This window comes from Neopelma chrysocephalum, unplaced genomic scaffold (genome assembly GCF_003984885.1).
Source record: "Neopelma chrysocephalum unplaced genomic scaffold, ASM398488v2 Primary Assembly neopelma1_22b, whole genome shotgun sequence".
In the NCBI taxonomy this organism is placed as follows: domain Eukaryota; kingdom Metazoa; phylum Chordata; class Aves; order Passeriformes; family Pipridae; genus Neopelma; species Neopelma chrysocephalum.
In genome coordinates, this window is record NW_020897690.1 from 9,462,527 (window position 1) to 9,480,212 (window position 17,686).

The 17,686-nt window shown below is 45.0% G+C and overlaps 1 protein-coding gene across 1 annotated transcript; it reads left to right on the forward strand.

The window, feature by feature from the left end:
- Positions 1–277: 277 nt before the first annotated feature.
- IRX2 (iroquois homeobox 2) lies at positions 278–6,087 on the forward strand. Its single transcript, XM_027677644.1, has 5 exons — positions 278–621; positions 2,427–2,832; positions 3,268–4,011; positions 4,736–4,803; positions 5,505–6,087. Exons 1-4 carry the CDS (start codon positions 379–381, stop codon positions 4,777–4,779), a joined length of 1,437 nt encoding a protein of 478 aa, XP_027533445.1. The 5' UTR covers positions 278–378; the 3' UTR covers positions 4,780–4,803; positions 5,505–6,087.
- Positions 6,088–17,686: the final 11,599 nt, after the last annotated feature.

Here is a 17,686-nt window from a genome sequence, read left to right on the forward strand (position 1 = left end):
TATTAATCCTCTTATCTTCCATCTCTCCCAGATGCCCTTCCCCTCTGGGGTAGATTTCTGGCCTCTCTATTAATTTGCCCTTTGGGGGGGGTGTCTTTTTTTTTTCCCCTCCTGTTTGTTTTTATTCTGATCTGGTGCGCATGGGGGGGAGGATAAAACAACTCTGATTCTCTACATAACTGCACAGAGCCGACCGGGGAGAGACAGAGAGAGAGAGAGGGAGGGAGGGAGGGAGGGAGGGAGGGAAAAAGAGGGAGGGAGGGAGCGGGAGGGCGGGCGGGAGAGAGGGAGAGCACGAAAGCAGCGCCAGGAGCAGCGGCAGCAGCAGGGCCGGTCACCCTCGCCCCCTCCCTGCTCCTGTGCACGCCAGTGCAAGCCATGTCCTATCCTCAGGGTTACCTCTACCAGCCCCCCGGCTCGCTGGCTCTGTACTCCTGTCCGGCGTACGGGGCGTCGGCGCTGGCGGCCCCCAGGAGCGAGGAGCTGGCCAGGTCTTCGTCGGGATCGGCGTTCAGCCCTTACCCGGGATCGGCAGCTTTCACCGCTCAGGCGGCGGCCACAGGCTTCACCAGCCCGCTTCAGTACTCCACAGACCCCGCCACGGGATTCCCCTCCTACATGGTAACTACCGAAGAGAAACCCTCTCCTTCTTCATTAGCATCCGCATTCTCATCCTCATCATCTTCAGCCTTTCTCCTCACACACTCACCGTCAGACCCCGACACCACGCCGCACAACCGGGCGCCCCGCACTACCTCCTCCTCCGCGCCGCCGACGCCGGCTGCGCATCGCGCTGTACAGCCCTGCAACCCGGCCGGGGCCGAGCGGAGCGGAACGGAGGCGAGCGGAGCGGAGCGGCGGGCCGGGGCCGGGGCCGGGGCGCCGCTTCGCGACCCAGCCAAGCGCCGTGCCGGCGGGCCTGGGTCCCGGGCTCTCCGGGAGGTTTGAGAAGCCGGGAGGGTGCCTTGATTAAGGAAATACGGATCGTCTCACTCAGTTGGGTTGGAGACTTTCATTCTTCCCCCTGGTTTCCATGTGTGTGTCCACCGTCCTCCACTCTCTCTTCTCTTTTTTAATATTATTTTGAATATATATATATATTCTTTTCACTGTGATAGCATAGGGGAGGGCTTCTTTTTCTCTTTCTTCCTTTTTTTTCCTCTCTTTTTTCTCTTTCTTTTTAAGTCGGTGTTTAGAGGCGCTGGGGGCTTTATCCCCGTGTGGTTTTATTTACTTTCAGTGTGTTTTGTGCTAATGGTTTAACTGGATTTTGGGAATGAAAAGGAGCATCTGTTTGCGATCTGTGAGCTTCGCTTAAGCCCAAGATGGTTGTAGTGGCCGCAGTTTCGGATTTCACTTTCTTCTTATTAGTTTAAGGAGCATTTGCAATTGCGTGTTGTGTGTATTCTGTGCATAAAGTATATAAATAAAACTATGAACAATATAAATAAACTGCACGTCTAGATGGTTATACAGTTTTATAAACACACACGCACACAGAGAGTCAGACACGTATCTAGTCCGTACACACAAAGACTTGTGCCCGGAATTTGAGACAAGAGCCGCTGTCGATATCCTAGGAGAGGATGGTAGCGGGGTAGTTTGCTTTCCCTGCAAAGTGACAGGGAAACCACTTGCTTTCCATCTGTAAAATACAGTCCATAAATTGTCGTGCAGTCTTTATTCGAGGTGTTATAAAAGATCTGAGGGTCTCACTTGCTTGTTTTTCCTGCTGAGAAGCAGTAGGCGAGTGGCTGGAAGTTACAGCGAGGTTGTGAACTATGCGGGATACTGGGTGATGTTGAATCTGTGACTCCCCGGTCTGCGGGGTTCAGAGACATGCTGAAAGTTAGCGAGTTTCTTAGCGATATCTTTAACTTTTCTTGCATTATGCAGACTTAAATAAGCGCAATTTAAACGTTAAAGAGCGAATTAAAATGCTAATTACATCGCATTTGAACAATTCGAAACGGTGCATATCTTCTGATTTGCAAATTGGATTTGCAATGCATTAGTGCAGTGAATTGCTAAGTGGTGGCTTTGTTGTATTTTCTATAGCTAAAAAGGAAACATCTTTTGAACCTTTGAGAGAAATGTAGATATCAAGACACTACCTGTAGGACCTTTAAAATGTCTACGCGGTTCGAAAATTATATTGGGAAATGTTCAATTAAGAGGAGCTGAAGTTAGTCAGAAAGATTAAAACATCGCCGATTTTAAGCGCATGTGTCTGTGTGCTGGGCGGAGGAAGGAGGGGGGGGATCGTAACTTAATGGCCTTTGGGTGCTGTTTCTTCCCCTCATAGAATATGGATACAAGACACCATCCCGGGGAAATACAAATATAACCGCCGATCTCGCCTTGACAACTCACTAATGGCTATCAGCAATAACAAATTGCCAACCTCACCGTTTTGTTCTGTCTAGGGCTCCCCTTACGACGCCCATACGACGGGGATGACCGGAGGCATCAGCTACCACCCGTACGGCAGCCCTGCCTACCCCTACCAGCTCAATGACCCCGCGTACAGGAAAAACGCCACCCGCGACGCCACGGCCACGCTGAAGGCCTGGCTGCAGGAACACCGCAAGAACCCCTACCCCACCAAGGGCGAAAAGATCATGCTGGCCATCATCACCAAGATGACCCTCACTCAGGTCTCCACCTGGTTCGCCAACGCGCGCCGGCGGCTCAAGAAGGAAAACAAGATGACCTGGGCCCCGCGGAACAAGAGCGAGGATGAGGACGACGACGAAGGTGATGGGCCGAGGAATAAGGAGGAGAGTCCCGAGAAGATGCCCGAGAGCAACGAAACCTCCGCGGAGGACGAAGGTAGGCGCGGGGTGACGGCGGCCCTGGTAGTGTTGCCGCATCCCGCCCCGTCGAGTTCCCCCAGGAGCAGGGCAGCGGTAGGGGAGGGGGCACGGCGTTTAACAAAAGAGCCCCCCAAACCTTTCCCGTCCCGTCTCCACCGGCTGCTTCGGGAGCTTGTCGCCGCGCAGTGCCGGTGGCCGAGGCGGGCGGGGGGCGGCGGGCGGAGGTGCCGCGGCGGACGGCGGCATTTTGGGGGGGCAAGGGGGGAGGTGCTGAGGGTACCGCGGCGGACCCAGCCCGTGGGGTTGGATGATCGTCGGAATGGGAAAAGGCCGGGATGGCTAGAGTCTGCCTGCCCGCCGCGGTGGCGCGGTGGTGGCCTGGCTCGCCCCTCTCCTGTTCTGTTTTGCCGCCTCTCCTGACTGCCTCTCTGTGCCCGGCGGGCCCCCGCAGGGATCAGCTTGCAAGTCGACTCCCTGACGGACCACTCCTGCTCCGCGGAGTCGGACGGCGAGAAGCTGCCATGCCGAGCGGGAGACCCCCTGTGCGAGTCAGGCTCGGAGTGCAAGGACAAGTACGAGGACATCGAGGAAGAGGAAGAGGACGAGGAGGAGGAGGACGAGGAGGACATCGAGGAGGATGACGGCGGCGGAGGGGAGCGCGACCCACCGGCCAAGCCCGCCACCTCCTCGCCGCTGGCGGCCGTGGAGGCCCCGCTTCTCGGCCACCCGCACGCCGACGCCGCCCGCAGCGCCAGCAAGGCGGCGCTGGGCCCCCGCGCCTCCCCCGGCCCCCCGACGCCGGCCAGCAAGCCCAAGCTCTGGTCGCTAGCCGAAATCGCCACCTCGGACCTCAAGAGTCAGACCCTGGGCCAAGGCTGCCAGCCTGGCCCGCTGTCCTCGGCCACCCCCGCCTCCGTCCCGCACAGCGCTGCCTACTCGCCCTCCTCCCTCCTGGGGAGGCATATTTATTACACCTCGCCTTTTTATAGCAATTACACAAACTATGGGAACTTTAACGCTCTCCAGAGCCAGGGAATCCTGAGATACAACTCCACAGCAGTGGCTTCAAACGAGGGACTAAGTCAGACTGTCCTAAACGCCAGCTCTGTCCACAAACAGAGCAGTGACTCTTTGAAAACGATCACTAACCAGCTAGAACAACATTACAGGCCCTCTAGCTATGACTCTAAGAAAGGTAGGTGACTTGTTTCTGCCTCTTTCTTCCCTCTTCTCCCTCGTTCTCCTTCCCCGACCAGTACACGTCCCCTTATGCACTGTAAATACTGAAACCTTCTCTGAAGAAAACAGCGAGCGCACTCCCACCGCTGCCAGAGCGAAGACGGGCACTCAAATAATCTGGGGATTAAAAACGGCATGTCGCCGTCGTATCAGTACCAGCCTCTAAGAACCGAGAGAGGAAATGTAAAAGGCGACTCTTAGATCAGTCTTACACGCTACAGACACAGCTTTAAAAAGTTATTTTTTAAAAAAATTCCTTTTTAAAAGGAAAACTAAACTCAAAGCTATCCAGAGAGCACTGGTGTCATTGCCTGTAATTTTTTTTTCCTGACAAACTGGTTTGGCTCTCTTTGTTTCCAGTATTCTCACGGGGTTTTTTCAGCTTTGAGTTCAGATAATTGCTGACCTTGGACGTGAAATTACGTGGACCGTGACATTTTTTAACTGTTTCCTTTTTTGTTTATTTTGTTTGTTTGTTTTTCTGAAAAAGTTTTACACTAATATAGTTGTCAGCTTATTCTAACAAAATACTCGAGATACAGGCAATTATGAAATATTGGCCAGCCTTTTAAACGACCTAGCTACAAATTCTGCACCAGTGAGGGTTGGGACCTACACAGACTGTATAATCTAGTTAGCTGGCTGTGTCCTGTGACTAACTGATGGTTATATTTTGACAGATCCCACTGAAGTCTGCACAGTAGGAGTACAACCATACCTATAGAAGTGCAATCACACAGCAATGCAAGTAAGTGAGAACATTTTCTATTACACTGATCATTTGGCATCAAGTCTGAGACATGCTGCACAGTTCTAGACTTGCTTAACGTTAATTTATTGCTTCATTACTTACGAGTCTGATTACAAAGTAAGACACTATTTTTGTGCTGTTTTTTTAAGCCTCTTATTACGACTTTTCTTTCTCAGGTTTGTCTTAATTTTCAAGTCAGGTTAGTCAGTTCCCTCACTTTGCATACTCTTCGCTTGTGTAAGACAAAGCCGTAGGGACTATTTAAACTTTATGGAAAGAAATCTTAAAAAAAACCCAAAACACCTTTGAAAGTATTGTTATTTAAAAACGAAGTGCTTGTGCTCACGTGGCAGAGCTATAATTGTACATTCTGAGTGGGGCTTCATGAAGTGACTGCGTATTTAATATAAAAAGGGACAATTGTTAGAGACCAACATGCATCCTAAGCAAGGTATGTTATCTGTGACTAGCGTCTTGCCTATCTAGCAAAGGCACTCTGAATACTTTCACTATTTAGAGCTAAAAAGACAGCAACAAAATCACCTTGCCGATATTTTTCAATTACCTTTTTTTATTAGAAGAAATTAGTAGAATAAAATTTTCGCCTTGCTTCCTTGCCCCCTCCCCCCCACCTTTTAATGGTGTTAGAGTGTAATTCAAGGATTTTTGGATGATCTGGTTTTTTCCTTGGTCCACAGGTAGGTGTCACAATTGCTTTGAAAAAAGTCAGCAAGCCATCATCTCTCCCCGAGCTAATATATATAACAAATCTCTAAATCCGGATCACATCTGGTGCCACTGTATAAAAGAAGACCACAGAGCACTATTAAATCTTCAGAATCTAATTATTGAAACAGAATTTTGTTGGACATATGTAAGTTTGCTGGTATAGTATAGTTTCCCCAATGTATGTGTGACTTTTGAAAACAGATCTGTTTTTCTCAGGATATCTTGAATTGATCACTTCATTGCCACGGTATCTATTCGATAGGTGTGCTAGGATTTATTGTAAAATTATTTGTAAAAGATGTATACAGTAGAGATAATAAAGATGTGATTGGAGAACTTGAGTCCTTACAAAGTGAAAACAAATTTGATATTTATTTTTGTAATGATATAAAGCTTCTAGTAATTTATGCAAGTTGTATTGCAATGGAATCTGAACTTTTTGTAAATAAATTTTGCCCGGTTTTTATTTGAAACGTTGATGGTTATACAATCTTCGGTTGTTTAAGGAGAATTCTTTACTAATTTATATCTCTAATTGTAAATAAAACCAGACTAGTCTGCAACAACATTGTGTTTTTCGTTCATTTCCCCTAAAATATTAATTTATTATTTAGAAAATGAGGACAGCTCTAATTTCACCGGTAGAGCATAGACCATAAAATGAGTAAGCAATTTAAACACGTTGCAAAGATACGCTTTGCATAAATTAATTCCTTCTGGGTTGTTCCATTATACTTAAACTTTAAATACACACATACGTGTAAATAGGCATTTGTATATATACATGAATATGTGTAGAGAGGGTGATGTGAATATATGCATGTTTCCTATAAACTATTTATATTGGGTGTGAAGTGGCTCTCTATTTGAGTTAGCATTCTTTAAATCCACCATTTCTTAAAAAAAATTAATCAACTGTGACTTATTTCTAATTTCTTTGTTTCTGCTTATGGCTAAAGTATACAAAGGGAAAGGAAAAAAAAATTTGAAAGTCCAATACCTGGTTTTTTAATTATTTCCTCCCTTCATATCAGTAAGCCATATCTTTACAATCACATTGGAAATCCACTTTGATTGGGCTCATAAAATCAGCAAACTCATCATTTTAATTTTTAGTTAAAAAATGGGAATCCTTGTATAATATAATTTCAGAAAGAAACGAACAATCATTTATTTTCCCCAAAAGATAAATTGAGTGAATATAACTTACGGTTATAAAACAAGAATAATAGCTTCTTAGATTGCCCTTTAATCAATCATACACTTATTTTTCAAGAGGCTCATCTATTTTATTCCATGATTAATAATGTTCCAGCGTGAGAGCATTATTAGATCCCAGCAGGGGAGATCCTGAGTGCTTTTAGCTGCTTTGGAATGGTCAGTTGGGGTTCATTATGGTTTGATATTGAACAATTTATAAAATCTTGTCTAAACATCTGCCAGCTCAGATAGGCCGATGTGTCTGAAGATGGGAAATTGCTGGACCAGTTGATATTGACAAACGGATCTCTCTCCAGTGGCTTTTTGTTCAGTGAAAATTAGTGGCCTCTTGCTCAGGTCTTGTTAGAAAGGGCATTTGAAAGTGATCTTAGATACTTCAGGCATCAGCCTTGGGAATGTTAACTGGATAAAGAGCCGTGCTAGTCTGGAGTCCAGAAATATGTTGTGATTATAATAAATAGGGGGAAAGGAAGTTGTTTTTCTTAAATCCATATACACAATTCTCATGATTCCTCTTTCCCTGCACACACCCCCCCTCCCTTTGTAACTTACCTCCATAAAGACATTTAACTGACTGAGAAAATGTGTGTGTTTTTCAGCTGAAAGGGCAGAAATTAATAATATTATTCTAGAAAACTCTGGGATCCATACAGTTAAATATAAGCCACTGAAGACCTTCATGGCTGCAGGCCTACTCATCCTCATATGTTGTTTGTAGAATGATGTTTCTTTGCTTCTGTAGCATCCTTTTTTTCATTGAAGTACAATGCAATTGTATCTGCATGTAGTGTATAGTACAATTAGACAAACGGCTAAGAAGTAATTCAGTTTTTTCCTCTCCAATTTAGCAGATGATGTAAATGCAAATATTTACTGTAATCATCCTCGACCGTCTTTACTGTGCACTTCAGGAAGGTTTTACGGAGGGAATTTTTGTGTCAGGGGAGACACCTGAACTTTCTTTCCCCTACTCTTGCTCCTACTCCCTCCGCCCCCATCACACACATTTAATGTTTCAGGTCTCTGTTGGACACAGTGTACATTTCAATTGGTAAAAACCAAAAGCTGTGGCAGGGATTAAAAAAGGCTAACGACATTCCTTTGATGTTTATACGCCCAAAGACTTATAAAAGATTTCCATAATTTACCCACCCTTCCTAGTATTTAGACCTGGATTTCTTCCTGGAAAGAAAAGTAGAAAGACTTGGAAAACTCGCTTTCAAGTATTCACTATGTATGTAAAACCCAATGGACTCTTCTCATCCTCTGAGAAATTCACAAACGGTTCATGGATGCAGATGTGTGCCACTGAAATGATTTGGCATAAAAACTTATTATTTTAAGCAAGAAATTAATGGGCAAGAACTGCATATTCAACGTCATTTGAGATTTAGTAATCAAAATTGAAAGCAGGAGGAAAGTGTAGCCTTTCTAGATTGTTGGCACAAACAATGTGATAATTTCAGTGTAGCAAGAAAGAGGGACGAACGATAAAATGCATCACTTTGTGTATGGTTTATTTCATAACGATGTTAATCAGCCTGCTGTGATTAAAATCTCACACATCTTTCTATATTTACTCCTTCTTCCCCCCGCTCCTTCCCCTCGTTTCTGTGCTCGTTTCGGAGCGGAAAAGGCAAACTCTTCCCTCTTCGGGGCCAGAGGTTTCATTAGAGCTGATTTATTGAAATTCAGGCTTTAATCTCAGGTGGGATCCCGGGGGAATTGGCGCTGTCGTCAAATAGGAAGAGGGTCACTTTCCACTTTGCACTTCCTGGGCTGCTTTTTTCCTCGCTCCCTGCAAATGTCAACATTTGTTCTCAATAAGAGAGTTATTGTTTCAGGAAAGCTGCTCACCAACTGCCTTAGGAGCAGAAAAAAAGCGTCGTCCACCTTTGGCTGGAGGCTGGGGGAAGGGATGGGGACGGAGGTGACGCGCAGCTCAGGCCAGCAGCGGACAGACAGATAGACAGACAGACATCGGAATTGCTGCTGCACACCAGTCCGCAGCTGGAGGGAAACTCGCCCATCTAAGGGGAAAGTTTATGTATAGCACAATGGGCATCTGCGTTTCTCTCCCTGCTCTATTGGCATCTTTGCCCCCGACGTGCTCAGCCCCTGTAAGAGAGAGAAGCTGCAAGGGGGAAAAAAAAAAGTAACTAACCCACCAACACAATAAAAAAAAGGACTGCCTTCACGAATTTCCACCCGCGGAGGTTGTCTTCAGGTTTCGGAGAATTGGAAGAAGGGTGATTTTTCAGGTGAAGAAAGCAATTGTGGGGTGCACCGTCCGTTTCAGCCCTAGCTGATGACACCCACCTCCCTAACGGGCCATCAATTAGCTCCCGACACGGGGTGGGCGGCAGCCCTGAGGCAAGGAGAGGGAGTGGCTGGGGGCCGGGCAATCCGGAGCGGAGCGAAGCAGCCTGACCCGCTCCACTCCGCTTCGTGGTGGCCCCTCCGTGTCCATCCTCACGGGAAAAAAACTCAACCCTGTCACCACTGAAAGTTTCTGGCTCCGTCACGTTACATCTCGCGGTTCAGACTCAGAGCGCCTCCGAGGCACCGTGGTAGGGATGTAATCGATACCGGGAGGGTTTTATTGCTTATTACCTTTTGAAACAAACAAACAACCCCCCCCCCCCCCGCTAACCCCCCCCCCCAAAAAAAAAAACCCCAGGCGGAATATATATATAGGTCGATTTGTTGCCTTCTGCATTCAGATATATCTCGCGTGCTTAGGCAAGCTTCTCACTATCCAGGTGGTCGAAATGAACCTTTCCATTGTAGGAACTGAATAATGATCGTTAAAAATACTGTTGTTAACAGTATTACTTCACATTAAGTAATGTGATGTTCACCCCTTTGTTTTTAATCCAGTAACTAATAACTTAGGCTTCCAGCTTCTAAAGAAATAAAAGAGAGGGGGAAAAAAAAGTTAAAAACAAAGGGATCCACGATGCATAGTCAAGACACCCATGCATCTAATCCCTGACTATTCTCGGCGTCTCTGAAGCATAGTCTTTATTGAAAGTACAGAGGGAAAGCGCAATCGGCGGGACATATGCTGACACACAGGTAGCTTGGAGCCGCAGGCAGGGACCTCGTTGCAGGGGGATTCTAGGAGAGCGTTTTACTTTCTGAGAGAGCGTTTACGTCCTGCCGGAGGTGACAACCGGGCTCCCGCAGCCTGGACCCGTGCCCCCACTCCCCAGCCATGACTCACGGAATAATGTCACCGTTTCGCATCCAATGCTGACGGAGCCAGTTGCATTTTCCGTGAGCAAAACTATGGGATGGAGGGCGCGGCCACTCTGTCTCGGAGGTGGCCACCGTTAACTTGGATCCTTTCGAGATTTAGAGACTGAAATGAAAGGGCGCGGAGTGCCACTCCGGCCCAACCGTCCTCAGAAAGGCAGGAGCGTAGGCCGGTAGAGAAAGTCACTACTGCTCCACTCGGGCTTGTGTCATCCGTGATGGGGGATTTCAAAATACTCACGAATATTTGTGCGGGGAAAAAAAATAAATAGTACAATTGCTCCTCTCACGGCGGCTGTGTGGATACTGTGCTGCTCGGGGTCTTAAAGAATGCCCAGAAAAAAATAAATATAAGTATGTGCATTTTTATAGGGAGATAAATTGTCAATTTATTGTGTATAACTTCTGATCAATTATTAATCGTTAGTGTCAACAACAGGGTTATAATTACCTTCAGTTATTTAAAGGGATATTTATTTTTTCTTCTCTCTGATCTGGTAATTAGTTAATGCTCTGGAGTAATGAATTCAAAGCTGATTTGATAATGATTGAGACAGGGCTTTTTCCCTCTCTTTTGGCATCCCCCCTCGCGGGAAGGGGGGGAGGAGGAGGGAGGTGTCTCCTCCTGTTTGCAAAAGAGTCCATGTAAAGGCAAATCACTGCGTGTTTCACTTTTCAGACCATAAATAACGATTCTAGGAGTAAAAAGGCGAAATGACAAACAAATAGAGCGCAGCTGGGATGAATAAGGCCGATCAAAGTTAGTGGGGGCCGACGCTTCCCGCAGCCGCCGCAGGTCTGAGTCCCATAAAGGTGCCAGCAACTCTTACCTCTCTCCCCGAGATCAAGGGAGAGGGTAAGCAGGACATTTTAACCCCCTGACATCTTCCCGCGAGCGGAGGAGGGGGAAAAAGAGGGAAAGGAAAGGAGGAAAGTGAATATTTCTTTTTTGGGGGGAATCAATGCCTTCACCTTTGCCCCGGGGAAGGAGCTTCACCTAGAGCTTGTGAAGCCCCGGCCAGATCGCGTACGATGCGCGGGAAGCGGAGGGGAAGCAGTGCAGCGCAGCGTAAGGCTGGCTCCGCTCCTCGGAGCGACAGAGGTGCAGCCTTGTGCGTTTGAGCGATCCCGAACCCTGCTCAGCCCTGGGGACAGAGAAACAAGAAATAATGATTACTTTTTTTTTTTTCCCTCTCTCCTTGAGGAAGCTCGGCAGAGCTTCATCGTGAAAAAAAGCAGCAAAAGAGCAGCCCGCAGGGACCATGGCTGCCGCCTTACTTGCCACCACGTCTTGGGGCGTGGGTAACCCCCTCCTCCCCCGGCCTGAGACTCGGCAGCCTGGGGGAGGCAACTACGGAAAAGGCCTCTTTCACCCCTCTCCCAACAGAGGCGTGTGGCGCTGAGCCGAGGTAGAAGCTCCGTCGTTGCCTCCCTCGCTTTCCACCAGACCTCCAGTTAATTTAGCGTTTAGCTAGGTCTCGGAGCCAGAAGGTCTTCTTCGTTTCTTTGTTGGGTTTTTTTTTTGTTTTGTTTTTTTTTGAGCGTTGGGTCTCGTTTTACGGTAGATCTGAGCGAAATGGAATGTGTGTACGATGTTATATGTAGTAGTCATAAGCTTATATATAAAAATGTTTTCCCCGTGCAAAAAAACTGCATTGGAAATTGCAGTGTAAAATGCAAGTTTTAAAATTAACTCATCCTGACAGGTTTGACATCTCCCGACTCCCTTTTTCCTGCAACTATGTCCGCAAATGAATGCCTCTTCCAAAGTGTATGTTTTAATTTGTCACATCAAGGCAATAAAAGGGAGCGATATATACTTAAGCCAGTTAACATTGTAATAACAGGTTTAAAGGAGCAATTAAATGGTAGTGAGTCGCATGTCTGACTTTCTATAGGCATTACCACATCAATGGTACCTTTTAGACTGACTATAACTTAGCATGATTGTCTCAATTAGTTTAGCTACATGATAGTTATTGTGAACTCTTTGTGAGTAATCAATGTTACGCAAGCTTATGGGAAGGAGGCTTTAATAGGGGCGAGGAGCAGCTAAGTAACACGGACCTTCTAGTTCAAAAAAACACCTTTCTCTCACTCTCTCTTCCCCCCCCCCCTTTATTTCTTTACTCCAACCCGAAAGAAAGAAACGGTAATTTGTAGTCTTATAAATCTGTTTCCGAGACCAGTGTAGCTGAACGTAGATTTACGGGCAAAAAAGCAGCTTCTGCCGCGGCTGATCAACGAAAGAACCGCCACAGCGCGGACAGGGAGGCATCCCCACTTCGTCTCTCCTTGGCTTTAGTGGTGTGTGTCGTGGCTGTTCACCGTCATGATTAAGCCCCGAGCCAGAAATAACCTTGAGGGATGCTCACATCAAACGATATGCATGTGCATATCTCTTACGGGCGCCTGAACTTCCCCTCGCTGACACCGGAGCCAGTCCGAGTAGGAGAGTTGCAGGCACAGACACGCGTGTGCGTGTAACCCGGGAACGGGTGTATGTGCGCGAGGGGTGGAGGGAGGAATGACTGTAAAGAGGGTTATACATACGATATAATGCAGAGAGAAAGGTCCTGCCTGAGCAACGGGCCATTTGGTAACTTGTTAATTCTTCTCTACTTACAGACTCTCTCGCTAAATAGTGAGCCACGGGTGGTTAATGCAAAATACAGAGGGCTGAAAATTTAGTGGGACGTGCGTGAACTGCTTCAAAACACTAACAAGTATGTACTGTTTTCTGTCACGGGAAAACAAAAAAGAGTGAGAGAGCGTGTACCATTAAAATTTAAGATAAATATAATGCAGGGATATTTCTGTTGGTGAAGTTATTCTCATTAGTCCTAAGAATGTCTCACCATTAGACAAGGCTGGAGTCAGCCTCAGTCGCACGATTTCAGATCTGCGAACCTTTTTTTTCTTTACATGCACATTACATTTCTGTCATGCTTTGCAGAAGAACACGATATCCCCAAAGAACCCAAAGAAGAAAAAAAATACTCTGACAGCAACCATTAGTTAAGAGTGCAATGAATAAACCCCTTGCACAAGAGTATCAGGACTAATTAAGATTCTGTTTAGCAGCCCTGGATGGAATGTTAATGTAGCTTTGACTAACTGGGAATAGGCAGGGGGAAAAACTGCATTTTAAGAGGAATGCTGGGGTGATAACATCTTTCACTTCTTCTGTCCAAGGTCTGCCCAAGCCTGTTACAAAGTCATTATCTCAAATTACTCCTGTACTTCATTTTTAGAGGGTTTGGGCAAGATCCCCTGGCGTTGAAGCGCTGCCTAGAGCCTCACAAAGCCAATACTCTCTAAGGGGATAAAGGCTGAATCAACTCACTATCTCTACCTTCAAGAGTTTGCTGGTACCAGCTTCTTGGACAAATACAGCCAGGATTCTGGAGGCAGATTAGGATCTATTGCTGGCGTCTCCTCACAAATCCCTAAAGGGTTTTTGACCCTTTGAAGTTTCGTCTATTTTGCTTACACAGAAGTTTACATGATTAAGTCAGGATTTTACAAGGCTCAACAAGGCAAATTTAGTCACCTCGGAACACTCAACACCAAAAAAAAGTAAAATATCCAGTTGTCCTGTTATTTGTTTAGCTCTAGAAATACTAGCATACTGTCATATTTACAGTGGTTAGTTTAATAAAAGAAAAATATCCACAACACTGCTTCAGCTGGGGAGAGTGAAACGTCCCCCCCCGTCATGCATTATTATTAATTTTATTTTAATTATATTTTTTCAGATTTTGATGTAGCATTCCCCCCCTCTCCTCTCTTCTGCCTCCTGCCCTGCGCCTTTTCAAAGATCATAAATGCAGCTACGTTTCTGGGAGAGTGCATAAAATTTCCCAAAGACCTTTCCAGTCTTTCTTAATATTTCCATTCTGCCTTGACTTCTCCTTATCCAGGCAGTTAAATTTTTTCACTGTCGAGCGACAAGCCCCCCTAATCCTTCTCTCTGAGGTAAACTTTTGGAAATGCTTTACTTGTTAAAAGCAGCCTCACATAATGCAAATTTTTTCTTGGAAGGAGAAGGCTGTGAACTGACAGCATAGACAGAAGAGGAGGAGCAGAGGTAGTTCTAGGGAATAGCTACCTATTTAGAGAAGTCTCCTGCAGTCAGAGCAAGAGGGCTGCAGCTAGGGACTGCAGTTGCATCTGGCCCACCATACTTTCATGGCCTTTTGTGGAATACAAACAGTCTCTTTTTCTCTCTCTTTTTCCCTGTCTCTCTTCCTCTTTACCCCTCTCCCACCAGAGGGAAGGTTGCTCTGCTAACGGATTACTCTTGCAGAGTTATTTTCAATAAAGGAAGGAACTATCTGTTTAATCCATCCAGGCTCTAAAATATAATAATAATAATAATACCTGGCAGGCTGAAAATTTTCTGTAGCAGGATCAGTGAGTAGCAAGGACAACAAGGGCAATCAAGTGAGCTGCAGATTTTTCTTCCTCAATTGATTTATAATTGATGAATGGATTTTCTTGGGCAGCTGCAACATGGTTAACAACTATTGAGGAGGTAGGTGTTCTGGGAGGTGTTATTTTGTAAGGGAGACAGTTAGGAGTAACTGGGTGCATTTATCAGCAGGAGATCTGAGCAAGCAACATGATTACATTAGCTATTAGTGGCTAGGATTCAACTTTCCATAGGCCTCCACCACCTGCAGTCTCGTAGGAGACTCCCACAAAGTGGGTTCCTACTCCCACAAAGTGGGTTCCTGCCGGCTGCTGGCCACATTGGGGTATTGATCTGGCACAGAGTTCCCCATTGAGTTTGACAAGGAGCGTGTTTTGCCCATCTCAATGGCAAGCCGTGCGCTGCCGCTGTTCTAACGGAAATCAATCAGGCCAGGTTTTGCAAGAGAAGGGGGAACAATATCTTGTAGCATTTCTCTCATACATTTTAAGGAAATGGAAGGGATTTTCATACTGTTTAAGATGGGTGTATTTCCTATTTCTGGTATGACTTTTCCCCCTGCCTTTAGGGATGTACCTGGTAGTGCATTTGCAATGTGTCTTAACGAGAGAGAACTTTAATGAGTGTACCAAGAGATATGAAAAGCTGTTACCGAGTCTCTGGATCGTGGGTGTTTACAACAGGTCTGGATGAACTTCAGGACCTGGTCCCTGAGTGGGTTTTTTTCCATATGTTCTGGATTCACACTGTAAACCATCTGGGCTTCAGTGTAGTACCTTGTTTTTGTGTTGCTCTTTGGAAAAGAAAAAAAAAGAAAAAAAAAGAAAAAAAAAAAGAGAAAAAAAAAGGAAAAAAAAAGAGAAAAAAGAGAGAAAAAGTCTTCAGAAAGGACAAACCTTTCAGGCATCAGGACCTCCCTACACCTTTTGTAAGGGAGCTTACGGCTGTGTTCAAGGAGACAAGGTGTGAATGTGATAGAAATATCTTACTCAGCTGCTTATCCTTGAGATCACTTGACTTCAGGATTGTACTCTTTTCTGACCTTAAAATCACCCAAGAAATCAGATGCTGTCTTCCCTTGTGTCTAGGAAGGCTTCAGCCTTCCAGGGGTGAGAAGTTTATGCCTAACCATGTTTGGGATGCTGACCTCACGTCCTTGAGGTCTTATGCTGGTATACCCTCTCCAAGCAGGCCTAAAATCCCAGCCCCTTGCTGGAGGTGGTCACCCTTGCCTTCTCCAGCATGCCTGAGATGGAGTTGTTCCTGTTGGTGATAGCACAGCACAAACCCAACAGAAAACCCCTGGAGCAGAGATAGAAAATATTCCCAGCAGAGTGACTTAACCTCCAGGCAATGCAGCCATGTCTCCGTGCTGCCTCTCTCTCTGATGCTGTGTCCCTTTCCTCCTTTTTCTGCTCAGCCTCATTAGGAGAGGGGGAGCAAGACCCCCCCCTCCCTTTCCCCTTCTTTACCTCTCTGTAAGAGCGGGGCACAGAGACTTTCCTGTAGAGGCGGGCTCCAGCATATGGACATTATCTTCCCCGAGCTTAGAGTTGTGTGTGCCTGTGGGGGGAGCAGATTTAAGCCACATTTTGCCACTTTCTGTATTTCATGTTGGATATCTGCACACAGACGAGATGGCTTCATGCTCAGAGGGAGGGCTGCTCCAGACATAGCACCTTGGAAGCAGGGAGCTGGTGGGCCAGGAAATGCAGGTGAGGCTCTGTCCCACGGAATGGGTTGTGAGAGAGAGTGTGAGGGGGAAGCTGCAAGATTTAATGGCTCTCTTTCTCTTCCTGCTTGCTATTTTTCTGGCTGAGAAAAATCTTATTCTCAGCACATGTTTCTTCTGGGGAAAAAACAACCCACTTCAAAACCTCCCGTGCTGTGCTCAGTTCTATCTCTTTCTAAAAGTTCACAAGATTTTATTTTCTTTCTTTTTTTTTTTATTTTTATTTTGATTTGTCTGTTGATTTTTAAGCTTCTTTCATGCTAAATTTTATGCTGTAAGTTTGGGAGAGAGTTATTAATTTATAAAATCATGAAATGTGGAACACTTACCTCATTACTCATTTCCATGATCTGGGGCTTTGAAGTAAGAAAACCCCAACTGAACAAGTATGAGATTTCCCTTAAAACACTGAAATTTCACTTGACTTTGAAATATTATTAATGTCAGCAAAGCAACTGCATAATTACATTCCTATTTCTCTGTGTTTAGTTGGTGTTAATGTCTATAAGCGAGAACTTCCTGCTTCACTAGCCCACACACATTTTTAAAAATTCTTGTTAGAGCTACAAAATGTGTTTATAAAGGAATAAAAATCTACCTTATTTGAATTTTTTCATAGTAAATAATTTGAATTGCAGCATATTATTGGTAAACATGTAAGAACACATCATTTATCTTTCTTATGCTGAATATGGGAAGTTTGCCATATCAAACCAATTGTTTATGGTTTTTTTTAGAACAACTACAAAGAACTAAACAGCAGTCCTCCAAACCGTCTTTGTGCAAAGCCCCTTCTGAATTACAGACACACATAATTCTACTTCAGCTAACTTCAGTGGGAGTTAAATACTCAAGAAGTAGCATTTAAATGAGCTTTAGGTTATCTATGATAGAGAGAATGAAATCATAGTCCCGTAATTGACGTAATAGGAAAAAAATGTTTACAGAAACTAGTAGACTGAAGAAACCACTCTTTTAAAAGCACAATTTTTTGAAAGTTTTAGAGGACTAGAAACAATAAAAATGTCCATGGAAATATGGTCCATAATATCCTTGAAAAATTCATACAGCTGAGTCCAATTTCTGTTATTGTATGCAGTCCTAAAAAACCTGGTAAAGTTGAACAATTAATCCTTAAGTTGCTTTCATGTAGTATGCATATAAGCTTATTTTTATTGATGGAGTAGGTTTGTGATTGTGAGGATAAGTCACAGTGTAAATCCATAGTAAACTTATTTTCAAGCTAATGAAAGGATTGGACAGCAGATAAATCTGTACATTTTGACTCTTTTCTTTTTTTTCTTTTTCTTTCTTTTATGCTAATCCCTTCTATAATGCCTGGGAATATTAAACATGAATGCATTAGGTCCTTATGTGACTCAGTGGGTAATACAGCTACAGTCATTTTCTTCCATTATCACAGTGTCATTAGAATATTATAATAAAGGTGTATATTGAATATGCAGTAAAAAATCAGTTGTGAGAAACAACTTATTTAAAAATAT

Excerpts from the sequence above, each read along its gene's own strand:
- IRX2 (XM_027677644.1), top strand. The coding sequence starts at position 379 with ATGTCCTATCCTCAGGGTTACCTCTACCAGCCCCCCGGCTCGCTGGCT. Across the intron at positions 2,833-3,267 it reads AACCTCCGCGGAGGACGAAG|GGATCAGCTTGCAAGTCGAC; the intron begins GTAGGCGCGGGG and ends GGGCCCCCGCAG. Across the intron at positions 4,012-4,735 it reads TAGCTATGACTCTAAGAAAG|ATCCCACTGAAGTCTGCACA; the intron begins GTAGGTGACTTG and ends ATATTTTGACAG.